Source organism: Varroa jacobsoni, unplaced genomic scaffold (assembly GCF_002532875.2).
Source record: "Varroa jacobsoni isolate VJ856 unplaced genomic scaffold, vjacob_1.0 scaffold_187, whole genome shotgun sequence".
NCBI classification, from domain to species: Eukaryota; Metazoa; Arthropoda; class Arachnida; order Mesostigmata; family Varroidae; genus Varroa; species Varroa jacobsoni.
In genome coordinates, this window is record NW_019213089.1 from 62,326 (window position 1) to 77,081 (window position 14,756).

Sequence of the window (14,756 nt, forward strand, 5' to 3'; positions counted from 1 at the left end):
GGGTGATGACGACGACGAGAACGAACAGGACATCGCTGGCAATTTCCGCCCTATCACGACCATAAAAGACTTTAGGTGCGCTCCTTGTTTTGAGGTCCAAATCGTGCTCACTTGGGCTCCATTGCTTAGCTTTTTGGTTAACTCCTTCATTCAAATGCTATGCGCCTTGACTTTATGTTTCAAGGAGCGAGGGAGATACCCAGTTAAACACTCCCCATTTGTTTTATGAATTATGTACTCGACTATACTGGTAAAGGTGGTTAGATCAAAAGGGAAAGTTCGTTAGTTCAGAAGCAATGACCTAAAAAGGATGTCATGGCATAGTTGGATTGTTATACCACGAGAAAAAAGCGCACCCGTTACGCACTGAGCTTAAAAGTTATCGGATGCGCATAAGGTACACGACAACTTAGCTGAGACCAAGGTACCCGAGAGGATTATAACTGTAAAAGAAGAAATAAAGGTGAGAAGCTGGATGCATATTTGAATTAGAAAGACGACATCGGTGTACGGTGTATAGGCATTTTTTGTCTCTTCTAATAAAATCCAAATTGATTTGACAGTAGTTACGAGTGCGAAGGTGTACACAAGATACCGAGTGTACGTTTCGTGGATCTTTAAGCGTCGTGATGGTTTAGCTTTGGGCGCACTTTTCAAAGGTAGGTCCCCTCCTGGTGCCTGCGTACGTAATGACAACATATGATCTTTCTATCGACGGATACTTTTCACAGGCTTGGTCCAAACCATAATAAGTATGTTACCGAATTATTGCTTTAAGTAGAAATCTTGTCATATTCATGAAGAGGGAGACTATTATGGTACATCTCCGTGAATCCTCAACGTGTTTTTGTTGTTTGTTTCGTGTTGTTAGAGCACGTTGGTGCTGATTGCATGGCACCTTAACTGATAAAGCTACTCACTTAAATCGCAGCCTTTGAAATGAGTATACGGCTTGGTTACGTTATGCCGCCTTTTAATTGGCAACTCGGATTTTCACCGTTATTGTCATCCTGTACAAGCTGTTTTCAATGTAGATTTAAATATCATATATAATATGGACGTGCCCTATATACGTTTTGTTGTCGGTTGCTATCAGCATTTTCAATACTTTGAAAATTAACACGATGTTTTGATACCTCATTAGTAGTCTTACGTACAAGTCAATATCAAAGGATGGACTGGAGTTGAGTTCCAAAAGGAATACTAATTATTGTGTTTTAGTATTAAAGCCTGTATCCTCTTCTTGGTATTGCTTGTCCACGTAAATAAAGTACTATAACGGAATAACTAACAAGTAAGGAAAATGATAAGTTAGAAACATAAATTCACCATACATCATACGAAAGAATTGTTAACCGTGTTGCACAGAAAAATCGTACGTGGGTATTTTATGCTATTCTTTAAAATGGGATGGATTTTCTTTTAAAATATCCTTTCGTGATTGTATCGTTCTAAAGTTTTTACATGAAGCTAACTTTTCTGCTTCACGTTCAACCGGAGCAAACATTAGCCATTATTGCCAGGCGACGATAAACAGCTCACTAAAAAAATGAACAGTCAACTTATAATCAGTACTTTCAATATAGTTACATATACCTATACGCACAAAGTAAAAGAAAATAGAACCATTTACTTGTGGTACGTTTAGAAATCGATTCCGCTATCCCGTAGGTTTCAATAAATAACTAGTTTTTTATATCCAATAAAAAAAATAGAACAATCTAAGCTACGCAGCATTTCTATACTGTTGGTGCTTTGTATATGGGCCATCTGTAAGCTGGTCCGATATATATTCACAAATAGTGTAAATAAAATTTCTTGCCTACAACAACTCGAGGCAATGACAAAGACCCATTCAATTCGACTAAAGGGTCGAAAAATGTTTGACATTCGCTAAGACTAGAGTAATAGCAGCAAGAGCAAAAATAGGCTACCGAAAAACAGGGTCACAGAACTTTGATTCTTCATGGGTATGTTGTCGAAATTTTATTCGTGATAATGGGTTGTGATGTGCCAGCTTTTGTGGATTAGGCCGGCGATTTAGCCGACCGAGGGAACGATCTTTAATGGCTCTTGACGAAGCCCCACCCACTTTTAAAGCCAAGCAAAACTGTCGCCTCTGCCAGCTGTAAGCGAGAACCTTTTATGTCGCGTCAATTGCGTCAACGGCCATTAAGAGCCAGAGACATTTTAACTTAATAGCCCAGACTCAGTTATTAAATGCTTGTCGGATATTCCAATTGAAAAAAAAAGACATCAATAAGGAAAAAAACAAGCGAACGATGGCAATGATAATTAATTTACTGTCTGCATCACGTCAACGATATTTTTTGCAAATGTAACTATGATACGGTGTCATGCTCCTCTAATAACTACCGATGTTAAACGTTATTGATCATCGTTCGGAGTTAGTCCCACCATTTCTCTTATCTCCTGAACCTGAGCATATCATGTATCTAGTTTTTACTATTTAGCTTAGGATCGATTTGAGCTTGGTCAATGATTCTGTTCCACCAATGTTGACTACTATTGATTATTGGAATTCAGACCTCGTGCGTGCCTTTTCAGTGCGGCAGTATACGTTTGCTTAGAGATAAATGTTATGAGAACTGAATGGGACGTTCAAAGAATCTGGTTTGTCGCTGTACAGATACACACTTGATTTTGTGCTGGGGTCGAGTTGACTAATGGATTGTCTAACGACAGTCCCAGACATTAAACTTGAAATGTCCAGTCTTAGTTTCAGCTTGAGAATGTTCCTAACGTCCAATTATTAGGAGACAAAGAGGTATTGTGCCGTTGACGCACCGCAAACAAGTACAACTATAGGTGAAAAGATGGTTCGCAAATACTACTGAAAATCATTATAGCTATTATATTGTTATACTAATGATAATCGTTATAGCTTGACAATTCATATTGTCAGTGTTATAATAATACATATATGCTCGGTTCCCGGAAGACCCACCATCGCTTGGGCACGAACTGCAAAACAAACCATACTGATGTTCACGAGTACGCCACAATCAGGTCAGTCCACCAACATTTCTGCACGCCATAACTCTGAACCTTCTAAGTCGTCTTCGAACTACTGTAGTTGTTGTTCTGGCGCTGAAAATCACTGTCACACACAGTCTTTCGCTGTTGAGTTCTTTAGTCCTGACAGGCCCTTGGAGACTGCAATTCCGAGGCCTGTCGTCGAAGAGATAGCTGACTCACAGCTAAGACAGATAAAAAAAGCCACACATAATTTCCTCCAGATATCCCTCATTATCTAATACAAGTTTATTGTCGTTACAACATAAGGTTCTTGGCATTTAAATTAGTTGATCAGTCGACCCGATCAGCGTAGTCATAATGGGGATCGATGAAGTACCTGAATATTAAAAAAATGTAGCTTGACATCAACGCTAAATATTAATCTAACGGTTTTTTTTTTCGGATTTTGAGTTTCAGGCACCTCGAAATAAAAAAGATGTACGAGAAACCATGAAGTCAGCTTAATTAAAAAATGATGACCCGACTACTGTTTTTGTTTGACTATCGAGGAATTCAATTATTTCTATATTTACTAAACAGCACTTATATTAACTTTTTGTGTCTTAAGTGGCAGTACTAACTAAAGGGACAGTTATTCCTCTGCAGTATTGCGCTTATCAAACGGTTTACCGGGTAGCGTAATTCAGAACGAACGGTCTCTTTACTAGTTATCTGTAAACAAAGTTATCCCCTGTAGCTTCGTCAATATCTCCAGTTCGTTATAAATTTACCGCATAAAAACGATACTATTTAACCAAGGTAAATTAAATTCTTATAATGGGGAAACCCTTTTCTCCGAGGCAAATGTCATCATACATAATATGTTTCATCGTCAGATATAGATGACTTTTGTTGGTCATTCCTTTGCATGAACCAAAAATGGTTTGTTTTAAGATCAGACCCTCACCGATGCTAATCCGTTTTTCTAACCCAAATTTTTATGAGACGTACGGCATTTTTTGTTATAATGCTTCAAAATAGAACTCGTTCTGCTGCAGTTTGACATGCGTTCAACCCAAACTACTGAAACAATACGGGCGCAGACTTAATTAACAAATAGGTTGTTTGCCACTTAGCAAAACACCGTGCGGTCTGCAATACACCACAATCCATGTCGTGCAAGAACGTTGTCACTGCTGCGTAGGCGACGGGAAGACGATCATAAAATTAGAGATCCTTTTATGTATTTCATGTAGAAATTTAACGTGCATGTTCCTACACTGCCGAATCGACGAAGCGTTCGAGCCACGCATACGTTCCTCTCTAGTCAGTGACCCCAACCATTGGCCCTTATCGGCAAATTGGTTTATAGGATAAATGCTTTCTATATATAAACACGGTTTTGCGTTATTTATCAGATGGAGCATGCTGGCCGAAACGTCATTTTATTAAGCTAAGCGACGTACAGAAGCAGCGGCTAATAAAACTACTTTAGTGACTGACTTTTCCTGTTTACGAGACGCACCTCGTACTATCCGTCTGTTAAGAACTATAATGCATACCCTCTCTCAGTTTCCCGCCACCATATACAATTGCTGAGAAAGCAGTTTGCCCGCATATGTTGAGAGAAACATGCGCGTAAAGTCCGCACTAGTTTAACATAAAAATGTGTAAATGATTTATTGGTTTCAGAAACCGCTCGGGATAGTCCATTTCTCTTCACGAGGCAACGGTGCTGCGTCGGGATTCTTTACGTTACGTTATTGCCTGTGAACCTCTGAAAAAGACTCAGAAAAGAGCCGAGTACAAATGCACAGAAACGCAGGATGACTCCTTGCAGAACCGCAGGAAAATGCGATGGCATGTTCAGCGCCTGCATAAAACATTCGTGGACCAAACGATAAAGTGTTGGTACAAGCAAGACGACGCGTAACTACAACTTCGATAAATTTGTGAATTTGTGTCAAGACAGACATAAAGATATTAAAGATGTCGGCGCAGGAATAATCATTGGGATGTCCTTACGGTCGTCCTTATAGCGTATATTGTGCAACAAAGTAATAAGTAAGTCTCTAACCAAGTAGCTGACGGTTGGTGCTAGTTACGTACAATATCTTAAGTCAGCAAGAACGATCAACTCGGAATCTATGATCGGTCAGTCGTTTTAAAATGGGATTATTTCCAGTGCGTTCGTATAGAGGAATTTAATATTTACGGCTACGGAAGTAATGTCTACAGGTCGCTACTTCCCTCTAGCATCTTCTCATTGCCTCTAATGACGCTCGTGATATGAACGTCAACTCAAATTCTTCATGAGTCCTACAGTGCCGGACTTGCAGCTCGCCATGTGTTTATTGATTTTATTCCTACCGGTAGCCGTAACGGGCCAAGCAAGGCGCCTCAGTTTTTCTATTCAGCCTAACCAAGGTAAGTTCGATTTGTTGTTGAGGTTCCGCAAAAAGTCTTCATTTACGCGAGATCGGAAACTGGAAAATGAACTTGCGATTGAAGTATTGAAGTGAGGCGTATTATTTAAGTGCAACTATAGGCGACTATAGTCGTCGATTGCAACCTGTACCAACTATTAGCAGTTTGTCATTCACTTATATACCAGCATTAATTGAAACTGATTGTAAGTACACAAGGTACAAGATGACGAATTTGAATTTTTAGCGGTGATAAGGATCTGAATAATTCCTGCTGCTCGACGGAAGGCCGAAGTAGCCTGAGACGATCATAAGAAGTACAAAACTACACAAACATACGACAGTTAAGGTTTAATGGCAAAGTATTTCATCTGCATAAATTCAGAACAACCCATTTGATAGAGTCAGAATTAAACCAAAGGCTGTTATTGGTTCAATCAGTAATCTCACTAAAAAAGCCGTACTTCTGTGAGCAGAAAATTCGCTGCTTTGGTTCACTCGTATTCTCTTCGGCGCGATGCCCATCTGATGACGGTTTCACAATGGTCGGTAAAGCCGAAGCGGTTCATCAAACATTGTCGATCCTTAACATTTCACAGTATTAGCCACCGACGTTTCTAAAACAGCTAATACTTTATGTCAAAAAAAGATTTTTAAAACGGAAATTTGCTACATAATGTTAGGCACACTGGAAACGCCAGTGTTAATTATGATCAGTATAGGTTGAATGAATCAGTACCATCATCTGCGATATTTATTAGTGAAGTCTTAGTAGATTTGCAGGTAACTTTGAATGAAAGATCCGGAGCTCGTTCAAGTTCTAATATGGGCGCTTACCTGCTTTGACGTTCAAAGTAAACAGAAACGGCCGCTGCTGCGCCAGTCTCTTTCCTATATAAGTCACATTATTCTTAACTCTGTAATTGGAAAATGGTAAAATGTTTTTATCCGTAATGATAGACGTTTTTGTGTTATGCACCGCAGAAATATCAAATAGTATTATCGGACAGATCTACATTGCGGACATATCTACGTTGCGGACAGAGCTTCTCAGACGATTTTAGTAATATTCAGATCGTATTAGCTGGCTTCTTGTATGGGAGCATATTAGTCTACTAAAAAAAAAGTAATGTCCGTCCTTTCATTTAAATGCGATACTTCATCCAAATTTTAATAGGTATTTTGCACACACCTTTACCTTCTGCAACTGAGCGATTGTTTTACTTTGCTTCACTAAACATTGTTTGGTTTGCCACTGAAGCAGCCGTCCAGCCACTTTTGAGACCCTTCTATTATTAAATGTACCGCTATGAGTCTAGTTTGTCTAGGTGGCAATGTTCCGACACAAGGTCGAAAAGATATGGTGGATACAAGAAACTGTTAGTTAAGTTTTCGCAGGGTAACTTGAGCGACCTTTGCCGTTTGCGGTGGGCAACATCGAAGACGAACACGACTTTACCTTGCCTATCGGGCCTTGTGTGTTGGATGGTCTCGTTTATGTAACGGAATCGAATATGGGTCGATCGACTGCCGTGATTTTTCGAAACAATTCCTGACGCTTGAAATCTTTCCAGTTCAACCAAACACAAATCAAGATTTTTTCGGGCGTAAAGACACCCCTTTTCGGAACTTATCATTGTGGTTGCTCGTTGCGTGATGCATGGAAGTAGAAAAAGAAATGCTCAGTCCTTAGTCAAGCTTTTGCAGACTTTTGTTTCGCCTAATTAACAAGTCATTTGCTTCGAGGTCCTTATCGACCTCAAACAATCGTGTGTCGCTAAATTTCCATACGATTCCAGCTAATGCCGCCTAGCAGTTCGCCCAGCAGATCGCTAGGCAATACGTCTTCATTGCACACAGCACAAAAAGCCCAAACCTCCTCCGTAGCCTTTTGACCCAGGCAACGACCTGGAAAAAATAGATGTTGAAGATGCAAACATAAACCGAAACGTTCACCGTGCAACGAAGTTACAGCAGACTTTTGAAGGAGAACAAAAGGCGACTTCGAATGGGCTATGAAAGTAAACAAACCGTGGAGCGAAGATATACGAAAAAGGGAATATTACTTTTTGACTAAGCTAATACATCTTGCATTTATAATTATCGATTGTTTGCTATTTCTGCCACTAATATACAACGATGTTTGATGCGCAAGAAAGTGCATGACCTTACAATCGGTGATGGTAATCAATGCACTGAAAGCACAGCCGAGTGTCAAGCATTGCAGACCCCCCACCTCAGTACAAAATGACATTTTACTTAGCTTCAGACATTTGTTTATTGAAAGCTTGGAACGACAGTACATTCGCTAAAACCAGTTAAATTGAATGATATTCATTAGCAAACGACAAAGCATATATGGTTATTCCTTCCAGCTCTCTGGCCATTCAAGAAATCGATGCCGTTAACCTTTGTCGGCTCTTTCCCGAGCCGTACGTGTGGCATGATCAATTTAGCAAAACATCTAATTCTAATGCTTTTTTTTTCCCATGTTTTCTCTTATTCAAGCGAAACAAACATCTATTCAACGGCGCAGTCTGGACCGTGTACAGGATATGGGTAGTTTTTCAATAATGAACAAAGCGTTTAAATTTAAACGTCTGTTGAGTCTTTTATTTTTGAAAAAAAAAAACATACATGACTAGGGAAAGACTAGTTATCCACTTCCCATTTTTGTTTCAGGTGGGAACCCCATGGTGGTGAACGGACAGTCAGTATTCTTGTTCCGAAAACCACCTAGATTGCGGGCAAGTTTTCGGATAGCAAATGCCATACTGCATTTTCGCGTAATACAACCCAGTGAGTCTTCACCAGTGAAGATCACCTCGCCAGTTGCGACCTCGATACTGCCGCTTCGTCTAGACGAATCTATGCATCAGCAAAAAAATAAGCCGTCACATCGGGACACCCTTAGCGTTTGGATATGTATATTTGAATTAGTCAGTCATTACAGAGTGACAGGTTCGTGTTCTACGGTACATGACACATCAAGGATCTTTCGACCGATACAAAAGCATTACGCATTTATATGATCGATCTGTGAAACTCTATTAAGATGTGCGATTATCCAATCCACGCCATTCCTCCATAGCTCTACTACGATTGTGTACATTGGTTTACCACACGCACACAGAGATGTCATCATCGCTCTGTTTCAGTAGTAATTCTAAACAATGCGGGTTTCTTTCGTTCGCTACCGCTTGCCATTAGGCGCTGCATTAGGGCTGTTAGCTACGGTAAGAATGTAAGGGTAGTTATTTTCTGGGCGAGTGAAAGTGCTTGAAACATTTTTTTTTTTTGAGTTTATTTATGGATGTAAATTACGCTGACTACAACCAACGTAACTACTCACCGAACAGTCTTAAACGCTACTATCTTCATTGATAGCGTGATTTTATTATTATTATGAGTGGTAATAGGAAAGAGTTAGCGGAAGAATCCATCATGCTTTGTGCCATTAACCCTTTGATACAGGGAAGAAATTTAGCGAATTGGTGTTGCTTCGACGAGCAGAACTTTCTATGAGGGGCGCTCCGGACCCACGGTCCCTACAGGTTGACCTGACAGATCGGGTTGCCCGTTGGCTGCGGAAGCGGAAGGAACTACGCCTTCTGGTTGACTGTATAGGCTGCGTCAGGGGGTTCCACATCGAAAGCAACAATGCTATGGGGCAGCCTCGCATCGAACTGAACATGGAGGAAGATCCTCGGTTAGTAGCTGATATTATAGTAGCATATGGAACTGCAGGATACGTGCAGATAGCAATAGTTTGTGTCAACCTTTACAAAGCTGAAGCGCCTGACGTTCTATAGGCCAATCAGTCTGAACCGAATCTTATAAAAGAGCCGTAAAAGCTAATCAAGGCGATCAGACTTAATCAATGGCCCCCTGAACTATAGCGTTTTACCTGCCACTGTTCTCCTAATTCGTACGCAATAAACGTATAGTGATAATCTTCGAAGAAAGCGGCACCGTCACCTGAGTTTCCCAACGAGAGATCCAGCCTGTGTAAACGGACAGGGATGCTGCAAACGAAAACTCTACATCGACTTCCGAGCGTTAGGGTGGGATTCGTGGATCATTGCGCCCGTCGGATACAATGCTAACTATTGCAACGGCAGTTGCAATAGTATTTCACGAACGCCAGACACATTCAGTTCACATTACTCCTACATCATGGATAGATATCGTCGACAAAAGGTAAGTCGATGCGTCAATGGTAATAGTTAGCGCGGCTTTGTGAACGAAGTCATAAACAAATTGTTCTCTCGAACGGCATTTACAAGCCTACGTTTTCAAGACCTTGACAATCGGCTGGCCTAGTTTGTGTTTTATCCGCACAACTAGAATCAAATAATGCTCGCTGCGGTGACGGGATAAGACTGTCAGTCAAAAATTAGCGAAACTAATCGTGCCACTCCGTTTTGTACTCAGAAGCAGAGCTCGTATATGCCTTCGTAACGTACCAAGTCATTATGTTATCATTTTTATGTGTAGCAGTTAACGGGGTCGAGTACGGTATCGATTGCAGTATGTAATGTTTAGCTGATAGGCTATTTCTGTTATCTGTTAACCACAGCATGAATTAATCTAGGGGTGCCGGGATTCTCCCTTGGATCATTACAGTCTAATATTGCTCCGGCTTGTTGTGTGCCCACGCGCCTAAGAGCCATGAGTCTCATCTACTACGATCGGAAGGGCCAGCTCGTCAAGGCCGATGTACCGAACATGATCGTCGATGAATGTGGCTGCGCGTAGACTAGTCCTTGAGGGAATGGACATGGCTCCATATATATGACGTAATCAGCAGGACGAACGTTTTCAGCTCACCTTAAACGTTAGGTCAGTATGTCTCTACCGTGTATTGTGGGTCGATTAACTTTGTACATAAAGTTATATCTATAATAGAGCAGTATTTGGGCGGCTTAAACACAAATCGTATTGCTGCTGAAAAGTTAAGAGTTGACTGATTACGTGCACGCTCATCAATAAGGCGAACAGATTTATGAATGAGAGATAAAAAAAAAAAACGTCATGCAGGTCACGGCAGCTCTAGAAGGCTCTCTTGGGTTGGAGATTACAAGTGTAACGATGGAAAATCTGTTACTTGTGACCAGCATATGAAAAATGGAACAGTAGAGTCGCCTAAAATGTAGCGATTTACATTAAAAAAATCAGTATACAGTCTTTGTAACGATAATGACAAAACAGGCTTGGCCGTACAAGAACTTTGGGAAGCTGAACATAGAAGATAAAAATAAGTGTTTCGTACAATTTACCAATAAGAAAAACGCAAAACTACCTCACTTCCTGAAAGTGGCGAAAAATCCCAGGTCTATCTTTGTCAGTATCGAAACCTCAACTATTTTGAACAATTGGAAACCTCCAAGGGGGTCTAACATTTTACGGTGCTATACATATTAAATCGATATGCCTCTGTAAAAAAATAAAAATATCTATCAAAGTTCGATCAAACCAAGGAAGAAGCTCTACGAAATGACAATATAGAATAGCTAGATGAAAGTTGGCAGGAAAAGTACTGGACAAGCCTATATGCTAAGTACTTGATTATTTGATCGCAGACTCGATTTTCAATGGAGCACATATTTCAACGAAAACTTTTTAATCACTGTATCATATTATTTAATGTTTCACGCGATCAGCGTCTACGTCGTATGTAAAACGGAATCAATATCGACGAGCTGGCTCCCCTAATGGCTGTCGCAGCTATCCTTGATAAACCCGTTGAGAGAACTAGAAATAGAAAGCCGTGCCACAAAGTTCTGAGTGAAGCTATTTACAGGCTACAAGGGGCGCCATTAAAGTAAAATATTTGGAATACATCGAAATATCAGCTGTAACAACAATAAAACGCTTAAACTCGTTGATTTTATGGAAAGTTGTGCCGTATGCACTGCACAGTCGAGGGAGTCGGCTGAACCTATTTAGATTATTCCAAGAGGTTGCTTAGTTGAAACGAAACCGATTAGATATTCTTCAGAGCTAGATGCAGCAACTGACATCTATACTTTATACATAAAACATTAAATATTTTTAAATTATTGTAGATAGAAATTTCGGATCAATTTGAGACCGCCGAAAAAGGACCGACCATTATTTAAGCAAATTTGAAACAAGTATTCTTTATCCTTTTTGAAATATGTTACCGAATGAATTATGCGATATTTTTTTTATTGACGGCTTTCTACTGCCTTTCTAGTAGCACCGTAATTTCATTACTGTAGAACATTTCCGCGTGAAAGATCAAGAACCCTCTACATTCTTCTATTGCTACTAATCTTACACCATTAAGGGACCATAACAGAGGACTATCTGATAATGCAACATCCGCACTGTGTACGACGAACGCATGAAAAAGGACAAAATTCTCTTCATTTCTGCCCAGTAGCTTAAGGTATACGTCGTCTAGATTTGTCATGGTGGAAGACAACACTCTTCCCGTTCAATAGTTACGGTTAACCCGTTTTTTTCCTGTCAGTAGGGATTCTAGGCAATCGCTTTGCCAGGCGGCAGTAGCTAATAATGCACGATTTCTTTCTAATGCCGGCAAACGCATAGCATCACCTTGTTAAACGTTAATGGCTCGATTCTGTTGTGTTTTTATAGAGAGTTTCGCAAATCGAATTACAATTAAGCAAAGAGTTTTTCGTGTGCCACGTAAATATCGAGCTTTTGCTATAGCTGGCTTTCTTCAACTGGTTTAGAACTGGGTGGCAGTGGATCTTTAGTTCCATGGCAATGCCACGACTACTCACGTGTCAACGTGACTCAACTTTCGCATCAACTTTTTTTCATAATTGGTCGACCACGTTCGAGGAGCATGGTCAACATCGAAACCTCCCGAGGATCAAAAGTGTCTCTGAGTCATTTCTTCTCGTCACATACCTTGACTAGAAATAGCAAAAATTTTTTTATGGACTTGGGCAGTGTTTGTACGTTTAGAATTATAAAGTTATGGGATGTGGCAAATTTCGGCATTAATGTAGTTCATTTTTAAGGCGCTCTATCTATTTGTATCTGGATGAGAACATGCCAACAATTTGCTACTTCCCAATCTTAAGTTTTAGACCAACGGGGCCCGACACGACTGATATTACCTAAGGTATGCTACTTCAAAGCCAATACTTTTTCGACAACCCAATACTACCTAGTAAAAAAAAAAACGCGTTGTACTGACCCAGAAACTATTGCCCCCGATCGCTATCGACCAGTTGAAAACAAGTTTTGTATAGTGACCAATTTTGACATGAATCAATACCCCGGCCGCGTTTCATTAGCGAAATTAAGATAGATATCTGTCGATATCAATAACGCTTGTATCCCTCGTATAGTAAATAGGATAAATACCGTTATTTAGGATTGAATCTCTCCTTCGTAATTTACCTATCGTACAACGACGAACGACCAAACATACGGAAGCGATATGAAGCAACTGAGCTTTTCAGTTCCGTATACCAATGTCTTGAATGGCATCTCGTAGACGTGGCCTTGTGCCTTCATGTTTCGGAGCGCCAACTCTGTCTCGGTCGCGTGCCACCTTCCTCAGCTATATTTTCATAACTCGCATCATCGTCCCATTCTTGCCAAGCCGCTCTTCGCAATAGATTTACTATCGTTCATTATTGCTTGCTCCCTTTCCCAGGCTGTACTTACTTTCCGCGGTATTTTCAAATAATTTATTTGCTGTGTATGCATCGATGCATGCGTGCATATGTCCGTTCGTTCGTTGGAGAGCTAGCAGACGCTGGTGTGCTCGGCTAACATTAATAGACCTTGTGGAATCCGATTCATCTCTCCCGCCCGTTTGAGTTTAGAAAGGCTTCGACACTCATCATGGTCATTTTGCTTTAAACTTATCATCCCATCTAAAGGCTTCCCGACCAACGATGGGAGATGGAGAGCACATACGAGGAAGTGAGTTCTTGGACAGCAGAGTATCTAGGTTTTGCAGTTTATCCAAAAATTCAAGCCTGGTATATTGTAAATAGGCTATGTTTGAACAGCTTGATAGTGTCAAATATACGTGACGAGCAAGCAAAAGAGTAGCTATTGGTCCATTTCTCAAGAATTAGTGTATTATATTGTATGCAATTCAGAAGCGATCGTTGTATGTGAGGGTGGTCGCCATCTGCTACTTCACGAAGCACTTAGGACTTTTATGTATGCACCTTAATGCAATCCAAGTAAAAAGCTTGGACATGCGGGTTGCTCCCTTGTTTTTAGTGGGTCTGTTTGAAGTGTAGACCCTCCATAGCAAGCTAGGAGAGCCGTAGTTTTTACGGCAATCGGAAAGCTCTCGTTTATTTCCATTTACAACGTCAGGGCGAGCCTCTTTTAAAGAAGCCTCTTACTACAAAGATTGGCCAGACGCCCAAGCATTTGTATGGCACAAGGCGGCTCGTTAAATTCATTTTTACTTAGATAGCTAGATAAATAAATGGTATTGAAACATTCAGAAATAAATTTGGGTCATAATCAAAAAGTCTGAGAGTGTTAGCAGGAAGTCCGTCGCCCCCGAGAAGGTGAGGGTTTTGAAGATGAGACTTCGCAGACTAGGCACTTGCTATAGAAACCATTTAGCTGAGCTTGTTGTGCACAGATAGACTAAAAGAATTCGACATGAGGGCTATAATACACTTATACTTCGATATGTTTGCCTTCGATTTTTTAGTGCAAACAAATTCACCTCGAACCTAATAGATAATGAAATGTATCCGTAGATGCACATTTTATGTCTATAACTTATAAACACCGAAGACCCTTACACTGTATTGATATATATATATATATATATATATATACATATATGATTAAAGGTATTCCATAATTAACTGACGCTGCGGCCTATTAGAGGAGATTGCATATTCTTAATTGTAACAGTTGCTTAAGGCTCCGCATTTAAAACATGCTCCTTCCGGGCGAAGATCCAGTGTTCTTCGGCTAGTTCAAGTTATCAATAAATGTTTACATGCTGTTTAAATGGTTTACTAAAAATAAATAAGATACCGTTAACCGTGCTGTTAAAAGAGGTGTAAAATGGATGCTACAGTGATCAATGCTCGAAAAATCAGAAGTACTTTACTACAATTCACTTGAATGTGGTCACTGTATTCCAAATGTTGCTAGTCTAAATTGCCCTCCCCAAACAAAGTAGAACAAACGAAGGCCATCATACTTCACCTATTAGTAGCTATGAACCGATGAACATCTTTACCATAGTTTTTTACGTCCCCTGCACTCGATAACTTTGGACGTTGCCTAAACCATTTATGTACGATCACAAGGGCTGTTTTGCCATTTTGTCCAGTCGACACCACTCGGTAGTGAAGG

At 40.3% G+C, this 14,756-nt stretch overlaps 1 protein-coding gene across 5 annotated transcripts in view; it reads left to right on the plus strand.

Moving 5' to 3' along the window:
• The window catches only part of LOC111272493 (inhibin beta chain), a 19,083-nt gene continuing 4,327 nt past the window's right edge, over window positions 1-14,756 (plus strand). Inside the window, exons 1-6 of one of the 5 annotated variants that reach the window (XM_086973263.1) lie at window positions 1-463; window positions 4,672-5,406; window positions 8,088-8,366; window positions 8,880-9,114; window positions 9,353-9,605; window positions 10,032-10,247. In XM_086973263.1, the coding sequence (XP_086829389.1) occupies window positions 5,292-5,406; window positions 8,088-8,366; window positions 8,880-9,114; window positions 9,353-9,605; window positions 10,032-10,163 (1,014 nt within the window). In that variant the 5' untranslated portion in view covers window positions 1-463; window positions 4,672-5,291 and the 3' untranslated portion in view covers window positions 10,164-10,247. Of the gene's footprint in view, window positions 464-579; window positions 660-735; window positions 753-4,671; window positions 5,407-8,087; window positions 8,367-8,879; window positions 9,115-9,352; window positions 9,606-10,031; window positions 10,248-14,756 lie in introns of those variants that run through there. The other 4 variants (XM_022853984.1, XM_022854004.2, XM_022853992.2 and 1 more) reach the window with 4 other exon arrangements.